Below are 21,388 nucleotides of genomic sequence, written 5' to 3'. Positions count from 1 at the left end.
AAACAATCCTCATTGGCATTGGAAAAATAAATCGTTTTATTATTTCTTACATATTTGGTGTTAGTTATGGTCAATCGCCTTCACTCTATGTTTTGATCTTCAAATATATTAGTGCTTTAGGGAGCACGCAGTCCATTTCTAAACATGTCAATAGTACAAACATGCGAAGATAATAGATTCAAAGCTCGGAATTTTAAGTGCTAAAACGTACTGAAATATTATGTTGCATGAACTCTGAAAAACTTAACGGATAAAAATGAAACTGTACACATTTTTTAGTAATGTTTTTGAGCTGGATATTTTATGTAGAGGATATTTTGATAACAGGAAAAATAATGTCACGGGTCATTTATCTTCAGGAATTATTTATCGGACTTAATGATGGGTAACCAACCATGTTAAAACAGCTAACTCTGGGAACGTGCTAGATTCCCGGTTTTTAAACTTATTTTAATACAGCTCAATAGACTGTTTAATAGTTTCATATTCAATTTAAAAATGATTAGGTAGGTAACCTTTAGATTTTGGTACACATTTTTATAATATCGGATAATTCTAAAGTTCATTTTAGAAATCAAAAACTAAATATTTAATAAATAAATTCGAAAATTTATCTCAATAGAAAAACATATTTATTTATTATGCATGCATTTATTTGTACCTATTATTTTCTTATTCTTAGTGCATACTTTCGTCTAATTTCAATCTTTTTATGATCCTGCATAAAATAAATCGTCGATATAAACAATACAAATTAACATTGGTACACACTATATATAGCCAATCGATTTAAATTAGATTAAATATATCTTAATATCGTAGTGTCTTAGAACATGGGTATTTTAAAATTAATATTTTCGAACTAAACACTGAATAGAAAGTTTGTTTAATACTAATACGTGTTGGCCAATATTAAAGGTTATATAACCAGTTTTCGGAAATATTAAATCAAAAAACTTATATAACTTACTAATAAATTCACTTTTCAAAACAATATCGAAATAGTTAAATAATACTTTTTCAATTTTATAATTTTTATAATTTTTTTTTTTTTTATCCTACTTTATTTTCTTGTCAAATTTATAGAATTTCTTTTTCTTCTTTTCCTTCACCTTCTCTCCCAACTATCTAGGGTCGGCCACCTTAGTCCTCAATTTCCACTTACTACGATCCTTAGCATTCTTCTCACAAACACCAATCATAATCATATGACACTATATAACATTAATCTATAGAATTTACGATTATTAAAAATCATTTGTAATTTTATAACACCTAGAATATGAAAATTCACAAAAAATAAGAAATATCTAAAATTATGCGATAAAAATGATAATAAGAAATGTGGGATACATAAGTGCAAATAAGACCTAGATTTACTATATCCCCTACCCAAAATTTTTCGATGTTTGGCTGGAAGGTATATAATATATAGTATATATATAGTTCAGTAGTTCCCAACCCATAGGCCGAGGACTGGTTAAATGTCTATATCAAGGGTCTGAAAATTTAAATTGGAATCAATATCGAGATTTTTGGACAATTTTATACACGTCTATATTTCTTTTATCATTTTATTTGTATGTGTTTATATATTTTCTTACCTGTATGTTAGGTAAGGGGGCCTCAATGTTTTTTTTTTACATTATTGTTGATCCGCATAATTAAAATGGTGGAAATCGCTGATGTAGTCAGTATACCATATACTGTTTTAAAACAAAATGTAACTTATAACAAACCAGAATATCAATATGTACTTTCCAAACAAATTCACAAATGCCTTAAGTTCGAGCTTTGAAAGCAGTAAATTTATTATAAATAATTATTGACTACATTGCGTTATCTTTTCGCTGTACATTATTATAGCACCTATTTCTCCCATTCTGTATTATTAAAAAATCGAATCATAACGTAAAATTCCGATCAATAGCAGATCTTTTAGGTCTCGTAGTGGCCACAAATTTTCAAAACCATATTAAAATAAATATTTATAAAAAAAACAATATTATTAACTATAATTATTAGCTTAGAGGAATTTAATATTATAATATACAATAAGTTTATTTACTTATAAGTAAAAAAGTTTAAAGAGTTTGTATAATAATTATTCATCCATACGTTTTATGTCACAACTATATATTTAGAATGATTTATAGCACAGAAAATAGGCAACGAGGAGACCTAGGTCTCTCTGCCTCCTTAAATCCACTAATAACCCCGATTCAATGTTATATAGCATTATATTGTGAGTTTGTGAAACATATCGTGAAGTATCTATACCTAAGTAACGTCGTGTGCGCGCGCGTCGTGTGTTATTTCAGTTACTTCGTAAATACAGAAGTCGTGCCGAAAAACGATGGCACTTACGTGGTCAACTATTCCGTCAAAGAACCCGGAGACTACACGTTGACGATGAAGTTTGGCGGTCAGCCGATCAAAGATGGGTTTTACAAATTTACGGTAACGCCATGAACAAATGAAACATATTTTACACTAAAAAAAAGAAATAATAATAACCATAAACATAAACATAAACATATAATAATATTTCTCATTATTATATCGTACAAAATATATATTATAATAACGTAGTTGAAAGGTCAACGATAATATTGGATCACATCGTGTGAAGAGAGTTATATTATAATAATATGATTTTTTTTTTAATAATGATAATTATATTGCTGTTTTTATTATTATCATCTCAGGCACGTATACAGCATAGTAACGTCCTAGAAAAAAAGTTTCAGTCATGTGCAGCATAAATTGCGACCCGGGACATTTAAAAAAAAATCATAAGTGATAGGTACATAATAAAAAAGTTTGAAACATCAATGAAAAAAAGTATGAAAATGTACAAGAAAAATGAAAGAATTGCAAAAAAAAAAAACATTTTTTTAAATGTTTAAAGGAATTATTTGTTCATACGCATTTTGTACCTGTTACTAAATTTAAATAATATATTTTTAATCCTAAACAACTTAAACAGCAAAATATTGATTTTTTTTTAAATATCCTTAACCGCAATTTACATAAAAAAATTTAAAAATGGCCACAATTTACAGCTACAGGTATACAATGGGTTGGGAGGGGGTTGAGGAATCCACCACCCCATCCTCGAAAACAATATTCTGTTAACGTGCCTGCATTAAATCATAATATAACTTTTCAAGTCGCTTGGGCATTATAATGTTATATTTAAGTCAATATAACGGTGCATGACGGTGTTAAAAATATATACATATTAATATTATATTATTATTATTACAATTATAATTATTTTTACTTTTTTTTTTCATAAATTATTATTATTATATATCATTATTAATAATCGGAGCACGCAACTCACTATATATTTGTTAAAATAATAATATTATTATTATCGATTTGTGTGCATGTATAAACACATATTATCATATTTTTTTCTTACCCATAATCTTAGATCATAAAATAGTATATGATCTTAGCCCATAACATTGCCGTAGTTAAGTGTAAATAACGATAATTATTGTTGATAATCTATACATGACATTTATGTACGATATAATAATATTATGAAAATCAGAATAAAGTCTAGTCATTGTACTCATTAACCACGCATATTTTTATTTTACTACTCAATGCGACCTACAGACGTTGTCATATTTGTTTCTTCAATAAAACCGCAGTATGCTAATTATATTTTGGATTTTTTTCTATTGCACAACTGTTTGTGAATCCATGAAAACCACTGGTGCAATACTGGTACATTGGTATATATTAATATTTAATACTGATATATTATAATTATGTTAAGAATCGCACAAATAATTATCGATTTTAAAATATTTAAATATATATCGTAGACCATTTGGAAAATTGGTTTTTCTACGAATAGACTAGGCTTTTTGCAATGGAGTAGCCCGTTTGCGAACTACTTTTTTTTTCCAAACAGCGCTATAAGAACTGTAATCATTATAATATGATAATGACCATTTTACTTATTTTACATGTAAAGTTTATAGTTTGTTGAGTTTAGAATATTGACTCAAACTATAACCTCCAACTTGTATCAATGACGTATGTGAACATTCTCACGTGCTACTAATTAAAAATTACCTCATTATGATTTTTTTATTTTTTTACTAAATATTTTGAATCACTTACTTCCATAATATCATATTTTTTCTTGCTCTGCTTATGGTTTTTTTTTTTTTTTTTTGGTTTCTAGTATTTTAGCAGCTGCTATTAAACTTAGCTTCACATTTAAAATAAGTAAAATATTGTCATTATCATATTGTAATGATCGTAGTTCTTAAAACGCCTAAATGCTGTTAGTCCGTATGCAATAAAACTGAAAAACAGCAAGTCGTTTGGAAAAATAATAAGTAGTTTGCAAACGGAGTAGCCCGTTGCAAAGAGCCTAGTCTTTTCGCAAAAAGACCAAGGTTCCAAATGGCCTACGATATATATATATATATATATAATTTTAAAAAAAAATTATTTAATTTTCACGATATTTCCATTAACATTGTAACAATATTTACATAAAATAATAAACTTGCATTATAATACAACAAACATTATAATGTTGTCATTGGCTGCAAAATTACTTCTTTCACAACAAAATCATAAGTGTACAGAGCATTATTATTTACCTACTTAAACATTACTTGATTGACTCTGACAACATATTGATAGTGTAAAATAGTTAAACTTAAAGATTTTAAATGTTTGGATACGAAAAAATTAAATTTTATAAATCTATAATTAATATTTTAAGTCTTGAAAGAGGACTATTATCTAAACTATAAAAAAATTACTACCTAAATTTCACTAAAACTGTCAAAACCCCTGAAATATGAGTTTGTGTCATCTTAATTAAATAATAAATTGTTTACCGCACAAATAAAATAATATTCACCTACTTATCTACCTATTTATAGTACCTATACAGCAATACAAATTATAATTTGATAATATAATGTATGGTCTCTATGAGAAATGTCAAGTACGCATCCGTAACTTGATCGGATACGACTGGAAAACATACTTAAAAGTAAAACGATCAGATTTACACTCCGAACGACGTACGATCAGGTCAGTTTGAGGTGGTATATCTATATTTCTTCAGTACTGTGTTGACTGATATAACTAACTTTTGTTTCGCTTATGTATAGTGGTGTGAAGACTAAAATTTTCGTAGGTATATTATCCGATAATGAATTGTATTTTTTGTCACTTTTACGCGTTATGTTGTTATAATAATATATTAGTATTATATAACTAAATAGGTAAAAGATTTTGTGCACTTTGAACTATAATTATAAATTAAATTGAATCCGAAAAACGGCATTGAACGAACCTTAGTAAAACTACACGGTTGTTCAATTTTATTTTTTATTCAAACAATTTTTTAATGCAATTGGCTTAAATGGCATTGAATATCTAAGACATGATCCCTTAAATTTCAATTGCTGAACCAAACAACCCAAACTAATGCAAGTAGTCCTAGGACATTTGCACCGTTTAAATATTTCATATTTATAATCTAAAACCTACAATACTATATATGTACGTGAGTACCTACTACCTACTATCAAAAATAGTACAATAAATTCAAATATATATTTTTATGATACTCATATCCCCCTCCCCCAATAAAAATATCTGCAGTGTTATAACTAAATTAAATTAATATTGAAATAATTGTTTTATTTGAATAATGTATTCATATCCATGCCAAAATAAATATTGATTAGTAAATAAAGTAAATGTAAATTTACTAGTATTCAATCAAAATTTCATGTTTTATAAAATACGAAACGAATTTTATACGTATTACGTAATACCTACCCATTTAGTTTTCATGACAGAATGTAGCTGCAAGTTACAACACGCAGAGTTATTAAACAATAAAAAGTTATTAAAAATAGCATTCATTGGGTATCGTTTCAATATTTTTGATGTATTCCAACATGGATACTGGATAGTATAGATTTAGAGCTAATAAGATATTATTTTAAATATTAATATTATTCTGTGAGAAAAATATTTTACAGCTTGTGCACAAAAATCTTACAACCTAGCACGTGATAATAGCTATGTAATACATACTCGTACTATTATTACGATTAATCAATAATGTTTGTTTTATTTTTATTATGTATTAGTTACCTACTAGATCGATTAAAAGTTAATCTCGATTTGATTTATTTAACTTCTTACATCTTAGTTGATATACTAAAAAAATTGAACACCTAACTGAGATATTATGCTATTAATTAGTAAATACGCATTATATTAAATTAATGACGATTGCAATTTTTTTCGATATTCCTGACCATTCTACTGGTACGTTTCCGGTTCTTGCCTTACATTAGACATTTTTGTATATTTATTTTTTAAATATGTAATATATGTACAGCAAAACACCCATACTACGAAACCTATTATGAACAACAAACAAGAGACCAAATTATGGTAAAGATTATAGTGAATTTCAATAAATAGAGTTAAATAAATTTGGTTTGGTTTGGTTCTCAAAATCATTTCATTAATTTGCTAAATTAAAGTTCGTTTTATGGAAATTTTACTGTAGTATATTCAAAAAAAATATAGTTTTATTTGTTTCACAACAACCACTGATTTTTATTCCAAAGACTTGTTCAGTTTAATACTGAATCACTTGAACTGTGAAAATAGTTACATAAATATTTTAATATGAATACCTAATTGAAATATGCCATTAATGATTACGTAGGTTTCTACTAGTTGTATTGATTCTCGTAAATTTTTGATTTTCCTGACCTTTAGCGAATTGATCTACATTTGCCACATTTAAATTTTTGTTTTAAATGTAATAATACGTACTTCATTATTAAATGAGATTATTTTACGTTTTTCTTAAAAAATAAAAATCACTGACTATCGTGTTCTTATATTTTTAATAATTTCAATATTCGTAATATTAATTAATTGATAACCAATGAAATAATTTCGTTTTGAATAACAAAACCATTTCAAAGATATGTATTTTCGAAATAGTGCAAAAGAGTCTTACATACCAGTGCGTAATAATCTCCACATCATATTTGCCATTATTATGAGTAATGTTTGTTTTATTTTTACTATTCATTTTAAATCGATTAAAAGTAATCCACAATTTAATTTGTTTTTCACTCATAATTTATAGGTAGATACTAATTAGGAAATATTATAATATGATATATCATATAAATTTGAATACATATGCCATATTTTAATTAACACATACCGATTTACCAAAGACCTAATTAACAATTATTGATGTTCATTTATTTTTTAATATTCTTGATAAGTTTTTTCCCCTAAATTTTCTTTTGGGTATAACATTATTAGACATTTAGTTTTTCAAATATTATATTTATTTCTAAAAAACATCTGATGTGATTTTTGAATATTATTATTCTGTGCTAATATCAAAATCCCGTCGTAAATATTTTCAAACTTTTACACCAAAGTCACATATCTCGGCGCGTGATTATTACCATGCCATAAGTCTATTATTACTATCGCGGACGTGCGTTTTCTTTTTGATGTCTATCCAAACAAATAAATATAATAGCCGTTGGAATTACTAAACTCGAGCGCGTTACAAGAAAACGAACAAAATGGTATTTACTGCGATTGTTGCCGTCTTGAGTAGGTACATACTTTTATATCATTATTAATAATTATTTTTGTCGTCCGCGATAGTTTCCGACACCCAAAAGTAATTAATTATCATTTTTATTCAAACCGTCGTCGTCGCCGGCCGCCGAATTGCGTCAAAACAATTATATTTGAAATATTCTATCGAATATAGTTTTCATTTTTTATTTCGCTTCCATAGTAAATAGAAAGGCAAATATTATTACCATCTAGTAGTCTTGTAATGTTGTTTTTTCACATTTTGAATCCACCATAAATTAAAGTTTCGAAAACGACGTGGCATGTCCATTTATAATAGTAATAATAATAATAATAATGATTTAATAGTCGGTAGTCCGAAAAGCACAACATATTTATACGTCTTAAAGCCATCGTCGATTTAATTCACATTTTATTATTAGCAACCTCTCTCGCGAAGTCTTTTGATAGTTTTTCATCCGTCTCTACGAAATATTTCACAGTATACATAATACATATTAAAAAGTCTGGTAATTAACCAATTTATTAATTAAGTTACGTTGAAGTAATTTTTATTAAATTATTTGGCGAGTTAATTACTATATTCGCAAATAATAAATTATATATGATATATAAATGTAAAATAGTATGTAGGTAACTAGTTTTTCTGATGATCAAAAATTATGTTAAACTTGTCCTATTATACAGGAATCAATTGTATATTTTATGAAGTTTAGTTTCAGTCTGTTTTGGTTGATTAAATTTTAAATAGTACATATTGTTAATCTAACAATATTAGATATGATAAGTTTGTTGGCTACAATAACTGAAGATAATAAATTGTGAAATTAACTGAATCTATTTTATTGAGCTATTTTTATTATTATATAATATATATAATTTAAAATATAATATATAATTATCATCAAAATAGGAAAATTTGACGAATAATAATAATAGTTGACATTTTGAATAATATAAGGCAACAGATTTTTTATGGAAATTTCCGATTCCAGTAAAGAATATAAATTATAAATTTAGTTTTTGTCATCATTTGTTGTTTTCATTTAGGTACATTGAATTTAATTGATGATTTATTTGTTAAATGCTATATTATTATAATAATATAAAATAATGTGTTAAAGCTACAAATTGTAACTCTACATTTTAATTAGGAAGTTAGATGACTTTCAATAATATAATTTGTCTACACTATTTATGTTTTTACTAGACACTGAATAGTACATGTACTGTGTATATGACTTAAGATTTTGAGCTTTTTGACTAATAATTGTTTATGAATGTTTCACCATTACTGCAGTTGTGTTGTGGTTGTATATAATATGAAAACGTGCAAATGTGCAAGAGAACGGCTATGTTTGTTCCGACCGACGTTTCCCATCGTAAAACATGACATATGATTACGATTTCTATATTTAAAAAATGGTCGCAAATTATGGAGAAAAAACATGTGTTGAATATTTCACAGAAACGGTTAAAATTTTATTTTATTTTGTAGCAATTCGAACCACAGCGCAAACGAATATCTAAAAATAACGTTCTAGATATTTTTCATCACATTTAGGCTGAGGCAAGATACAATAACAATTTTACACAATTTTTAGTATATCATTCTTTTATATATCATGAGTAACCACGTTTACTGTTTTATATGGTTCTACACGCTATAATTATTAATGGTTGCATGGATTAAAAAAAAAAAATAAAATAGTAATAGTAATTTCGGCTACTCTTGGTTATATCGACATTTTTTTAGTAATTGGAGGCTATCTTTTTTTTTGTTCTCCGACAATAGTCCATTAGAAATAAGCATTTCTAATTTCACTTAAAAATACATGTATTGTTTAAATTAACATTCTAAACATGTTTTAATGTAATTTACTTTTTAATACTCTAAATTATATTGTTAAAAATAATGTAATAAGCGTTCGTTAAATACAACAACTCAGGTGATAATAATAAGACGCTGCACAGAATACATAATTTAAATTGTTACTTTTTTCTTGGCATATTAAACCATAATTAAAAACGTATGTCAGCTATTACGCTTGGTTTATCTTACGTGAAAATAATTTGTTTCTAAGATGTTTTAAATGATTATTATTTATTAATTTTTTTTTTTTAACGCGGAAGGTGGTAACGGAAAACTAAAAGGTGCCAAGAGACCATCACCTTGATGTAGTCAATATCCGTATATACGTTTAATTTTTTTTTTTTTTTATTATTAATTAAAGGCTTCAAATACAAATGTTTATTAGCCTACAATGGTTTACATGTTTAATTTATAATATAATGGAGATTTGATAGTTGTGATGTGCTGTCTTTGGTTCTTGTCTTATATGTTGGTTGTAAGGTCGGCCATCTTGATGAAGTTTACTATGTTTTTTTATTGTCCTGGTCCGAGTGCGTCTTTGAGTGAGGAGGTGTTTATGTTTGCTTTTGATCTGGCGTTATGGTAAGTGGGGCATTCTAGGAATATATGTTTAACGGTGAGTTCACAGTTGCATGTTTCACACCTGGGTTTGAGCTCTCTACGCATAAGATAGGAGTGGGTGATTCTGGTATGTCCGATGCATACTCTGGCGATCATGGTCTCTTCATGTCGTGTAAGCTTGACTGGAGGGTCCGGCCATTTTTTGGTTAATGGTTTTATTTGTCTGAGTTTATTGTTTTGGTTGGATTGTTTTTCCCATTGATTCTGCCAGAGGGTGTATAATTTCGTTTTGAGGGCGCGGATTACATCGTCGTATGTTACATGCGGGTATATTTTGTTGTCCGGGGAGCTAGCAGCTTTCAATCCGTTTAATTATATTCGATATAACTAGTTTTGTTTTCTCGTAGGTAAGTAAATATCACGTACGCGAGTGTTTATTCCTCCAATAATTTCCGTTATACAATTCATAAACTACAATAAGTGGAGAGTGCCTAGCTCAGCGTTTGGCATGGATAATATGCCATATTATGATACCACTCTAATGTCCGACTTGTCTTAATGCAATCGAGGTTTGATCGATATATTTTGAAATATTAAATACCATGAGAATATATAGTTAAGGGAACACATGTTTTCTATTTATAAAAAAAATTCCCGACAGGGTCGTGGACATTTGTCTTCCTCATTACATATAGTTCACCAAGTTTAGGATAATAATTTACTCATATTGTTATTTTCTATTCATATTTTGACAAATTATTAAAAGGCTGAGTCTACCAAATATGCTTTTCATGATTTGTTACGATATTATGACCCCTCGATTAAAATACTCTTAGCTGTATTCTAAACCTTGTTTAGAACCGCCACCGTTATCATGTTGCATAATATAAACGTTTATCCGCAGCACTCTTTCGTGGGAACATCCCTTTCATATGTTGATTGTTTTTACCATCATTGCTAAATTCGCGAATCACAATGAGTATTTGAAAGTTTAATAAATGTCTTGTTCCGATCACAATTTTCATCTCAATAATAAGTATGATTTAACCACAATATTTTACTGAAAATTCGAGAGCATACGTTAAAATATTTCTTTTATTATGAAACATTGTAATTGATTTCGATAAAAATTTGTTGGTATGATTTTCTAATTTTTTAGCATAAGTAATTTTATTTGTTTTTCCATCAGAGAAATTAATATTTGAATTAAGCTATCATTCTTGAGTATGTTTCAATAAATGCATATGTCACTAAACCACAAAGATAATGTCAAACTAATCGAAATCGTAAAGTATACTCCACTTCCAAATTACAACATTACCAATTACAATTACAACATTAAAAATTAAATAGATTTCTTACATTTTTGTTAATTTATATTCAATATACTAGAAAATCGGCACCTTGCAGGTAATTATTTCTGAATATTTTTATTTTTATTAAGACGTTCTGCTTTAAATCAAGACATAATAATATACCTACGCCACTGTGATAATGTTTTATTAGGTATAATATTCATTTATATAATATAAAAATACTTGAGATAGCTTGTAATAATTTATTTTAGTGAAATCTGAAAAAATTCTCCAGTGTTGTACATGTTTATTAAATTATATTGGTCATAAACATTTTGCTAAAAAATAAACTGACCTCATAATTTCGTAATAGCAAAATAATTAGTAACGATGGCATATGATTTGTCTTTTAAATTTTCAACTGTTCTTCATTGCACCTCGAGAAATGAAAAGTGAAAAGTCTAAAAGTTATTCCTTATAGAATTAAAATCGAAAAATCATCTTCAATTGACATTAATATGATTGGAAAAGCTGTAGGTACTGTTAATTATATAAAAAAATATTCTTTCCAAGATCCAAATCTTACCAGGTAGGTAATAGATGTGACTAGAAGACTTGAAGTTTGGCTGTTAGACACACCCAGAAATACAAATAGCTTAAATGTAATCCTCCAATTATCTCAAACCTTTCACAACTAAAGCTTCTTTATAAGTAATCTCAAGTGGAAATTTTATTTAAAACACAGTTTTATCGTACTCGTAATAACCAATAAGGCATAATAATTATAAAACACAACCTTATACTTAGATACAATAATATTGGTACTTAAAAAAAAAAAAATGTGGAAGGGTGCTAATTTAAGACACCAGCTAAGGTGCTAAAAACACCTCTAGCTCCCACACCATGAGAGCCAGTTGAGCTGACCAAAAATCGTAATGTACATTGAGAATTGCGGCCGTGCTGGAATCGAACTTAGGGCTACTGCAGTCTTAATGTGTAAAAATAATAATTCGTCGGTCCGCGGACGTTTGGACGTTTGCCCTCGGCGTTCTGCACGGACCGTCGCCGTCGACGTATCCTTCTCGACAGTAATAATAATAATAATTTAATCTCAAAACACCCACAATCTGACTGCAACTACGTATCCACCCACCCCGCGGTCGTCCCCACCGAGCCCGGATCATTAACACTATCCGCTGGCTCTCCCTCCAAACCGCCAACGGATAAGATGTGTATCCATTTCAATGCGTTATGTTATATATATATATATATATATATATAATATTTATATATGTATACGAAAATGTACAATAATATATTATTATAAAAATATCACAGGCACCACAACAATAAAATAAAACGCTGACTTGCGGTGGTACTCCGAGCCAGCCAACTCCTCCGAGACGTCTGCAGTATTATTTATATAAATAAATTGCATCTAGCTTTCCACCGATTTCGTTTATTTTCTTCTCCTCAGTTTTACTATTTTTTTCGCTTTACGCCTCTGTTTTCGTTCATTTCTTTCAGTCTGGTTTTCATTCGATTGACCGCCCCCTATTATAATAATAGTGATAATAGTGGACTCGTAACCGAGCACGCCATCATCGTATTATAATATTATTCTGTTGCACTCGCCAGTCGCAGCACAGAGAAAACGAAATAAAAATAATAATAATATTAATAAATTTCCGACGCTGACGCAGCCATCGCCGCCGCGTAACTCCATCCGGAAGACAGCCGAGTCGTGAGTTCGTCCGCCGCGCGTACACCGTCCACTTGTGTAATATTACAATAATTAATATAATTATTTTACACCGCAGAGGCGGCCGATTTAACTGCGAATTTTCCGCGCTGGCCAATAATACATAATATTGCCATCACCGCCGAAAACCCACTGCACTAGGTGAATATTTAAATTATAATATTATTATATCGTTTTTTTTTTTTTGCGGTGAAAAACCATCACACGACTCGATGAAGTAACCTTAAATAATATAACAATATATTTGTAAGATAACACTTCAGAATAGTAACAATAAAATAGACGATTATTATAATATCCGTGTAAAAATTGTGTTGCTTTAGTTCGCATTAACCCTATTGGTACATGAGCTTAACCTTGAGCTTTTGTGGTATTTATTTATTTGTATTTCGAAATCTTATCGTCGGTGCATAATATAATATAAGGCTACCTTCGTCTAAAGATCGGAATTATGGGCACTAAAAATATGGTACGCATAAAAATGATAAAATATCATGGAACAATATTCACAAAAGCATTCGAATTGTGCAGTAAAAATTGTGCATTGAAAATCTACACCAAATTCATGAAAATAATTAGGTAATAAACATTGATAATAAAATAAGTATAATACCAGGGTTAATTTTGTATCTTTGAAACTTCTAAAAATAAATATATCCTTGACGATTTAAATTAATTAATTCTCGAATGACATATTTAACATATGTCATTCATAAACATATGTCATAACATATATCTTACACGTCTTCTGAGTAATGAAGAAATAGTTTATTTATTTATCAAAAATGAATAAATTATACAAATTACGCCTTGACGCTTCTGATACTTACGCATAGATATGCAAATTAAAATTTTTCTGATTAATCTGATTTGAAACATCCATATATTGATCACACATTCCAGCCCTCGTGTGCACTCACCATGCATACACAAATGCATTTAATTCCGATCTCTAGATACCTGTGTACATAATACATACATATGCAACGGGCTTGTAATTACGTTTCCAGTCGGTAACATAATAGTTATATAGTAATATTTGTACGGTCGAATCGTCACCTGCTATCCTGCAGACACCGCTGACCCGTAGCGTACTAGTATAATATTATTATTGTACCTGCTTGTGGTTTGTGTTTTTTCTTTTTATTGATTTTAAAATCTGAAATGTTTTTACCCCGTTTACCGATAGGCCACCGAAGATAAAGTCGGAGTAAAACGGTTGCCCAGAGACTTTGCCGAGCAACTGCGCTTCGACGAGTACGCGCAACAGACGACCACAACCACCTCCACAACCACCTCTACCACCACCGACGAGTATAGGCCCGTGGCTTTAGACAAGATACCGGTACCTTCGTGCGGCGGACATTTGACAGGTGAGAATTGAATTGATAATTATTAATTGGTATTAATTTTAGTGTAGATAGCAACAATAGCCAATACGTATTTTAAACGCACGCGACACATCCAACAGTGTCTGTTTAAGCACCTATTTTTTATTTATTAAGTCGTGACGCAAATCGAGCACGACAATAATGTAAGAGTCTTAGTTGTGGAGGAACACGATGGCATTCTCGCGGTTTTCGCGATCTACTTGAGGTGGTGAATTATAAAGATTTATCAACGTATGCCTTTGCCGCACATAAATATTTGCATCTCTGTCATATTTATTTTATTATCCATCCAAGCCCCCTTGCACTATGAATCTTGTGATGCATGGAATATTTTTCTCTATTTCCGAAAAAAATAAACATATTTTATAAAACATTTTCATAATAGGATAAATTATCTTGGTGATAATAATATATTGGTGCATCCACAAGGATCGAAAAATATTCTACAATTTTCATATGTGATAAAAAAACATGAAAACTGTTAACGTGACATTTGTCACGGATAGTGATATTAGCAGAAAATGTCTACTATGAAATTTCCATCTGATACATTTTTTAAATAAAAATTTCGAGTTACCCATTATCTTTAATTTAATTTAACAAATTTCATAACATCCATCTTTTGATAATTTACTGATAATATTATGTTAATTTATGATTAATTAGTTCACTGATAAAATATAAATATAATATAATACCTATATATTAAAGAGTGTTAAATATTGAGCATCAAGTCAAAATACTGAACACTAATGATATATAATATTTCTATACACAATTTTATAAAATTATTAATGAACCTAAAATATTAAGGTTGTACCTATTTAAAGTTGAAAATGAAATGGATAAATTATATATAATTACCTATGTTTTTGAAATGTCTTGAATTTTCCAATTAAATTTTCATTTAACATCTTTAGCCGTATGCCTACAATGTGATTACTTTATGATATTATTATTATATTGTATTTGGTCTAAACACCCACTAAATAATAATAGCACCTGTTGGCATTTGAAATTGTGTATCGATTTTGTATCAGTACAGCCTCGTCTTAACATACTAAATTATTATTAGCCGTGATGAGACTTAGACGCTCTCGTTTACGCGTAGATCAGCGACATTTGGCCACGTCTTCCGGCGTGACGATATTAAATCTATTACTAATACAATAATACGAGTACCTATGTGATAAATTAAACAATATTATTATGTCATTACTCAATTAGTATATATTATTATGGCGTTGGATATATGATAATAAATTTCATTATTATTGATGGTGATGTATTTTAAGTAGCTCGTCTCAGCCAAAAATACTCTCACACCTCGTAAAATAGTTAGATTTTGATATATATATTTTTTTTTGATTTGATAAGCAAAGAATTAACGTAGGTCGGTCTAGTAATATTGGAATTGAGTTAAAAAATATTATACTGTTTTCAAAAGTCGTAATAAACATTTTTATGTATCACAAATTGTTGAGTATGTTAAAATAAAAAGGTATATTTTTTTAGTTAATCAAAAAATCAAAGTTCTTAATATCAAAATCTTATGAAAATTCTAAGACATATAATTTCTAAATGTGTAATTTGGCCGCCATAAAATTGGTTACACCGACAGAAATTATAAAAATAAAATAAAAACTAATTTACCGGAAAAACGATTTCAGTATTTCACCATAAGGATTTTGATCGGAAAACGCGTGGCTCCAACTAGCTTAATTAATATTTGATATTTCAAACGAACGATTAAACAACTGCCACAGAAAAAAATAAAAATAAAAAATATTTTAATACGGTAGAAAGTTATATGTCCCGAATTTTTTACTCATTTCTGTAAAAACTTAAAAGGAAAAATCCTAAATACAAAGCTATAGTATACTAAACTATACTAGTGGGCAACATCTTGGAGATAATATATTTTGATTCAATAAAAAAAAAGTTTTTCAAATGGATAATAAATATTAAATTTAAAAGTGGTTCGATACCGCCAGCGTTTTTCACAGAAACAAACATATATTTTGTTCTTTGTATTAATAAAACCAATTTTGCAGTAATAAATCTAAGAACATATTTAAATTTATTTTACAGATTATTTGAAATCGATAATTTCACTTTTTAAAATGTTGACTCAGCCCCATATATTTGATTTTAAAATTTAAATATTGGAGAATTTTCAAGCAAATTTTGAAATGTATACATGTTTTTCAATTTTTCATTACATAACTGATATACATTTTACGAAACAATGGAGAAAATGTATGAATGGTTTTAAATGTTTACTGTTTAATAGACAATATTACTCACTAACTACAATGCAGTTGACTATATGTGCGTCAGAGGTGGACTTTATCACTAATCAACAAGGGGGAGGTGAATATAGACAAAAAAAATGTGACTAGTAGCTAAGTGCATAAGCTTGCGTCTACAAATTATACTATTTTAATATAGGTACTTTAAGTTTTTAGAAATAAAATAAAAATGTTTTTTTAACTATTTTTTATGTATTTTATATTTCTTTATAAAATCATGTTATTCGAAACTTACTAAAAAACCATAACCTAGACATGGAAGTACTTATTTATATGGTAGAATTAGGTGAATATACATTTTTTAATTCCAATATTATCCAATTCAAATTAATTCTTCGATGACGATCCGGCTTTGATATTTTACCTTTATATTTTTATAAGAATCAACAAATCATATAGTTGTAAACTGTTGTCTGTTATCATATTTAAAAAAAAACTTAAGTAACGATGGGAGAAGTTTACCACAGGTTACCCACATTATCCCTCATTAAACTAGATCCTGATTTGAACATACTGGTTTATGTGAGGAGTGAGAACTTAGGATCAAGTCGTCTATTTTATTTAAGACGCAATAACAATCATTTACTACACACACACACACACACATTCACAAATGTACATAACCCACATAGAATGTTGCTTAAATTTTACATCTTTAAAGACGATGGTTATAGAACACTTTTTGTGTACAATAATAAACAAACATTTAACTTAACGAATATTATTTAGTTTTTTTTTGTCTGTCTAAAAGTATCAATATTTTACCAATATTGGCTCTGTCGTAATGATATCAACTTATAGTTGTTATCTGAGTGACATTTTTGAAATTAAATTTTGTTGATCTTTATAAAATAAACAACAATGTCTAGCCTTGCGATAATTAAATCCAAGTACGGCAACATTTGTTTAAAAAAGCATTCCATGTTTCTTAAAATTATTTTACGAGACACAAGTATACCTAAAATATATTCCCAGTAAATACTGATAATAACTAATATGAATGTTTATTTTTTTATAATTTATTATGTGTAAGAAATTCAAATTAAATTCTATCTTATAAGTGAAAAATTGATAAATTTATTACTGACTAGTGACTACGATACTAGACACTCGTCTAGTCAAATTTATAGTGGGTATAGGTAGTGAATACTCACTCATCCAAAATCTGCTCTTTGTTTCCTGTTCTGTTTGCATCTATCTTTTCGTAATTTCCTATGAGATTTGTAAAACAATTACGTACACCTATTTAAACTGTTCAATGTACCTAAAATTTGAATTTTTCGTTTCAATCTATTGCGGCAATACTTTTAAAAAAGAATTATAAGTCGTCCTCACATCACTGTCTCTGAGGCTCAGTGAATATTAAATCTTTAACACTCAATTATGTGTGGGCATTAATGAAAGATAAATACTAGAAAATAAATACCATTACTTAAAAATAAGATTAATTAGAAGATTAGATTTATAAAGGAAGATTGTGGGATGTTTGAAAAATTTTATTTTTTTGAGTTTAATGTTGCAGTGGTAGGTAAATAAATGATAAATTGTTGCTGCAATAATGGCCAAACAGTAAAGTTGACCTAAAACGTTATTACTCTGCTTCGTTGCCTTTGAATTGACAAAAATTTCGATTTCACACGAAAATATACTAATTATTTGAAAACAACCTACTCGTATAATTATTGTTGTCTGCGACGCTACATCATAACGTGGACGGTCGAGATTAATAAACAGTCAAAAATTTGATTACATTCCAAATCATATATATGTATACGAAAGAACAATTCGCAAATAGTCAAGTTTCGAGGTTGTTCTATTTTAAAAAGCAATCTTCCCTAAAATATTTGAAATATATAAATGAAATTAGATACCTATACTCATTACTTATTTCCAGATATAACTTTTCATGCTTATTTGTCAGAGAACACGCATGCTAATATACTCATCTGAATTATACCATAAGTCCTATCATATTAATTCGATCCACATTCAAGTCAATTGAATTTAGAAAACTATAAATGATTTGAAAAATAAATTAAATATACTTCATTTTATTTTTAAATTCTTAAGAACCTTAGTTTGAAAATAAATAAATGCTATAGGTACTAAAGAAATTTTTCATTTTATTATTTCCTTGTTAATTATTCCAGTTAAACAAATGAGACTTAAACAAGTCATTATGAGTAGAAAATGTTCAATATTACGAACACTGTTGTAAATATGTAATACTGAAAATAGTTTGTTATTACTGGACTTACAAGTAATATTGAATAATATTAATAAATTACCTCTCACACTAAGCAGGCCTTAGATGTTTTAAGCTTGAATACTTATAAAACAATATTTGTTATGGAAAAAAAATAGTGAACAATTCAGCAAAATACACTAATACTCTGGCTGTAATAATAATTATTGTTCTATTAATTTTTAGGTAGGTCCTTTTCATAAACACTCGCATTTAAATTTCTTATCCCCACATTGTCTGGTTATACATTATATTATTATTTTAATAGAATAACGCATGTTATGAACTGCGTTTTAGCGTTTACCTTTGAATGCTATGCCAAGAACTTTTTATATTTATCATTAATCTGCTCGCTCTTTTTTTCTTACCGTTTTTATGTGATAGTTTTAAAAATAATGTTTGCTTTGTAACAAAAAAAAATAATAAATATGTTCCATTAAAATTATAAACATCTTACAATTTTATTTTTATAAATGTTATTTATATTTTGGTTGTGTAATCTATTTAATATTACCTAAAAAAATTACAACTATTGAAAAAATGATTATGAATTTTTTAATAGTGTTTATCTGTGATGTCTAGGCTCATGAAAATAACTTGTCTACCATTTTACACTGGACATTGGACTTTGTCATACATAATATTACTTTTCAATAGAAATGAAAATTTTTTATTATTAAAATATAACTTGTTAAATTTTTAATTAATTAATTACAAATAATATTTTATACACTTTCACAATAATTAACAGACATAAATTATTTAAAGTCTAATTACATTTTTAAAATAATTCACGTAGGTATGTATGCCTGGTGTATCAAATTTATCTGTTATTTATTTTACTTTATTGATTATAGTTATTCATCATATTTTGATGATATACCTATATAAGAGTTTATTTTAGTAATATTTCGCAACTGCTAATCCTATTAATCACAAAATGGACTTGCATAAAAAAAAACAATCGTGACCTATTATTTCAAAAAGTTATGAATTTATATTCAAAACCGGTAGGCATATCGGTATTTCAATGCATATCAAAATAGTATACTCATTAATTATTTATGTTTACTTTGAAATAAATGATTTTACATAGAATCTGTCAACAAATATTGCATAACCATTTCACACACAAAAAATGTTTTTCTGTAGGTTTGTTATGTTTCCTTAAGAACAAAATGCAATCCATCATGAATGAATACATAAAATTAAAACAGAGTATATGTGTTTAAACGTTCGAACAGTCTTGGTGGTTCAATTAATGTTATATTACCATAACACTTGGGTGTTCCGTTATTTGTTCCGCTCTGAGATTTGGCATCCAAATGACCAGTGACGTTATGATAATGGCCGGTTTCATGCGTATTACCTATAGGGACTTTTCATTCTACTTGACCGTAGTCGTCGTTTTATTTATTTTTTATTTTTAATCTCATTACGTGAATATTAAATTTTATACGTCTCAGAAATGTTTAACGAGCGATGAAAATATCAACAGACATTAAAAAGTTGCTCTGACATAATTGTGACTATCCTCCGTGACTGAAACTTCCCTTTAGGATAAGTGTATAATAATATAATTTTATTATGACGTATTGGTGACATTATATACTCATCCCGTCCACTGTTCAGATTAGATAGATTGATAGATCTTAGATATACAATATTATTAGAAAACGAATAAACTTTAAAAAAATAAGATTGGTGTTCACAAACGATATTATTGATTAGAACTTTGTCTGTTTTGTTTGACACGATCTGTGCAGTATTTTAATCTGACGTGAAAGACAATAATATAATACTATAACTTATGATTATATTATAAGAACATTACTATTATTATACCTTACCTTATTATATTTATGTTCATCAATTAGAGGTAGGTTCGAACTATTCTAAAGATCAAACTGAACTTGTTGAGTTCAAAAATCAAGCCGAACTGAACTTGAAAAAGTTTGAAATTTTATGATTAGTCCAAAATTTGTTACGTTTAACAATTAAAAAAAAAAAATGTTACCTGTTTTTTATTTATTGTTCAGTTGTTCCAGTTCAATATCACAATAAAATGTTCGGTTTTGTGATCGATTTGACTACGATCAGAAAGTTTGGTTCAAGGCCATATTTCTTAGTTTGATTCATCTTTATGATTGACATTTTAATCCTTCCATAGATGAATTAAATATATTTTCAAAACATTTAAACTGTTTACACTTAACACCATACCGAATTAAACATTATGTATTATTTTACGCTGCTGCGCAAGGCTTGTCACGAAAATAGTCTCCAAATTCTAAAAAAA

The 21,388-nt window shown here is 28.1% G+C and overlaps 1 protein-coding gene across 5 annotated transcripts in view; it reads left to right on the top strand.

Annotated features, from left to right (window-relative positions):
- LOC149054468 (filamin-A-like) overlaps positions 1-21,388 on the top strand; it is a 121,068-nt gene that overhangs the window by 79,069 nt on the left and 20,611 nt on the right. For 4 of the 5 annotated variants that reach the window (XM_089229988.1, XM_089229987.1, XM_089229991.1 and 1 more), the window contains 2 exons: positions 2,322-2,460; positions 14,331-14,514. In XM_089229988.1, coding sequence (XP_089086114.1) covers positions 2,322-2,460; positions 14,331-14,514 — 323 coding nt within the window. The remainder of the gene's footprint in view (positions 1-2,321; positions 2,461-14,330; positions 14,515-21,388) is intronic. The other variant, XM_089229990.1, reaches the window with a different exon arrangement.

Source organism: Diuraphis noxia, unplaced genomic scaffold (assembly GCF_037042655.1).
Source record: "Diuraphis noxia isolate RWA-SAM2 unplaced genomic scaffold, SU_Dnox_SAM2 contig0006, whole genome shotgun sequence".
Classification (NCBI taxonomy): domain Eukaryota; kingdom Metazoa; phylum Arthropoda; class Insecta; order Hemiptera; family Aphididae; genus Diuraphis; species Diuraphis noxia.
This window is presented reverse-complemented; position numbering and strand designations above follow the sequence as displayed.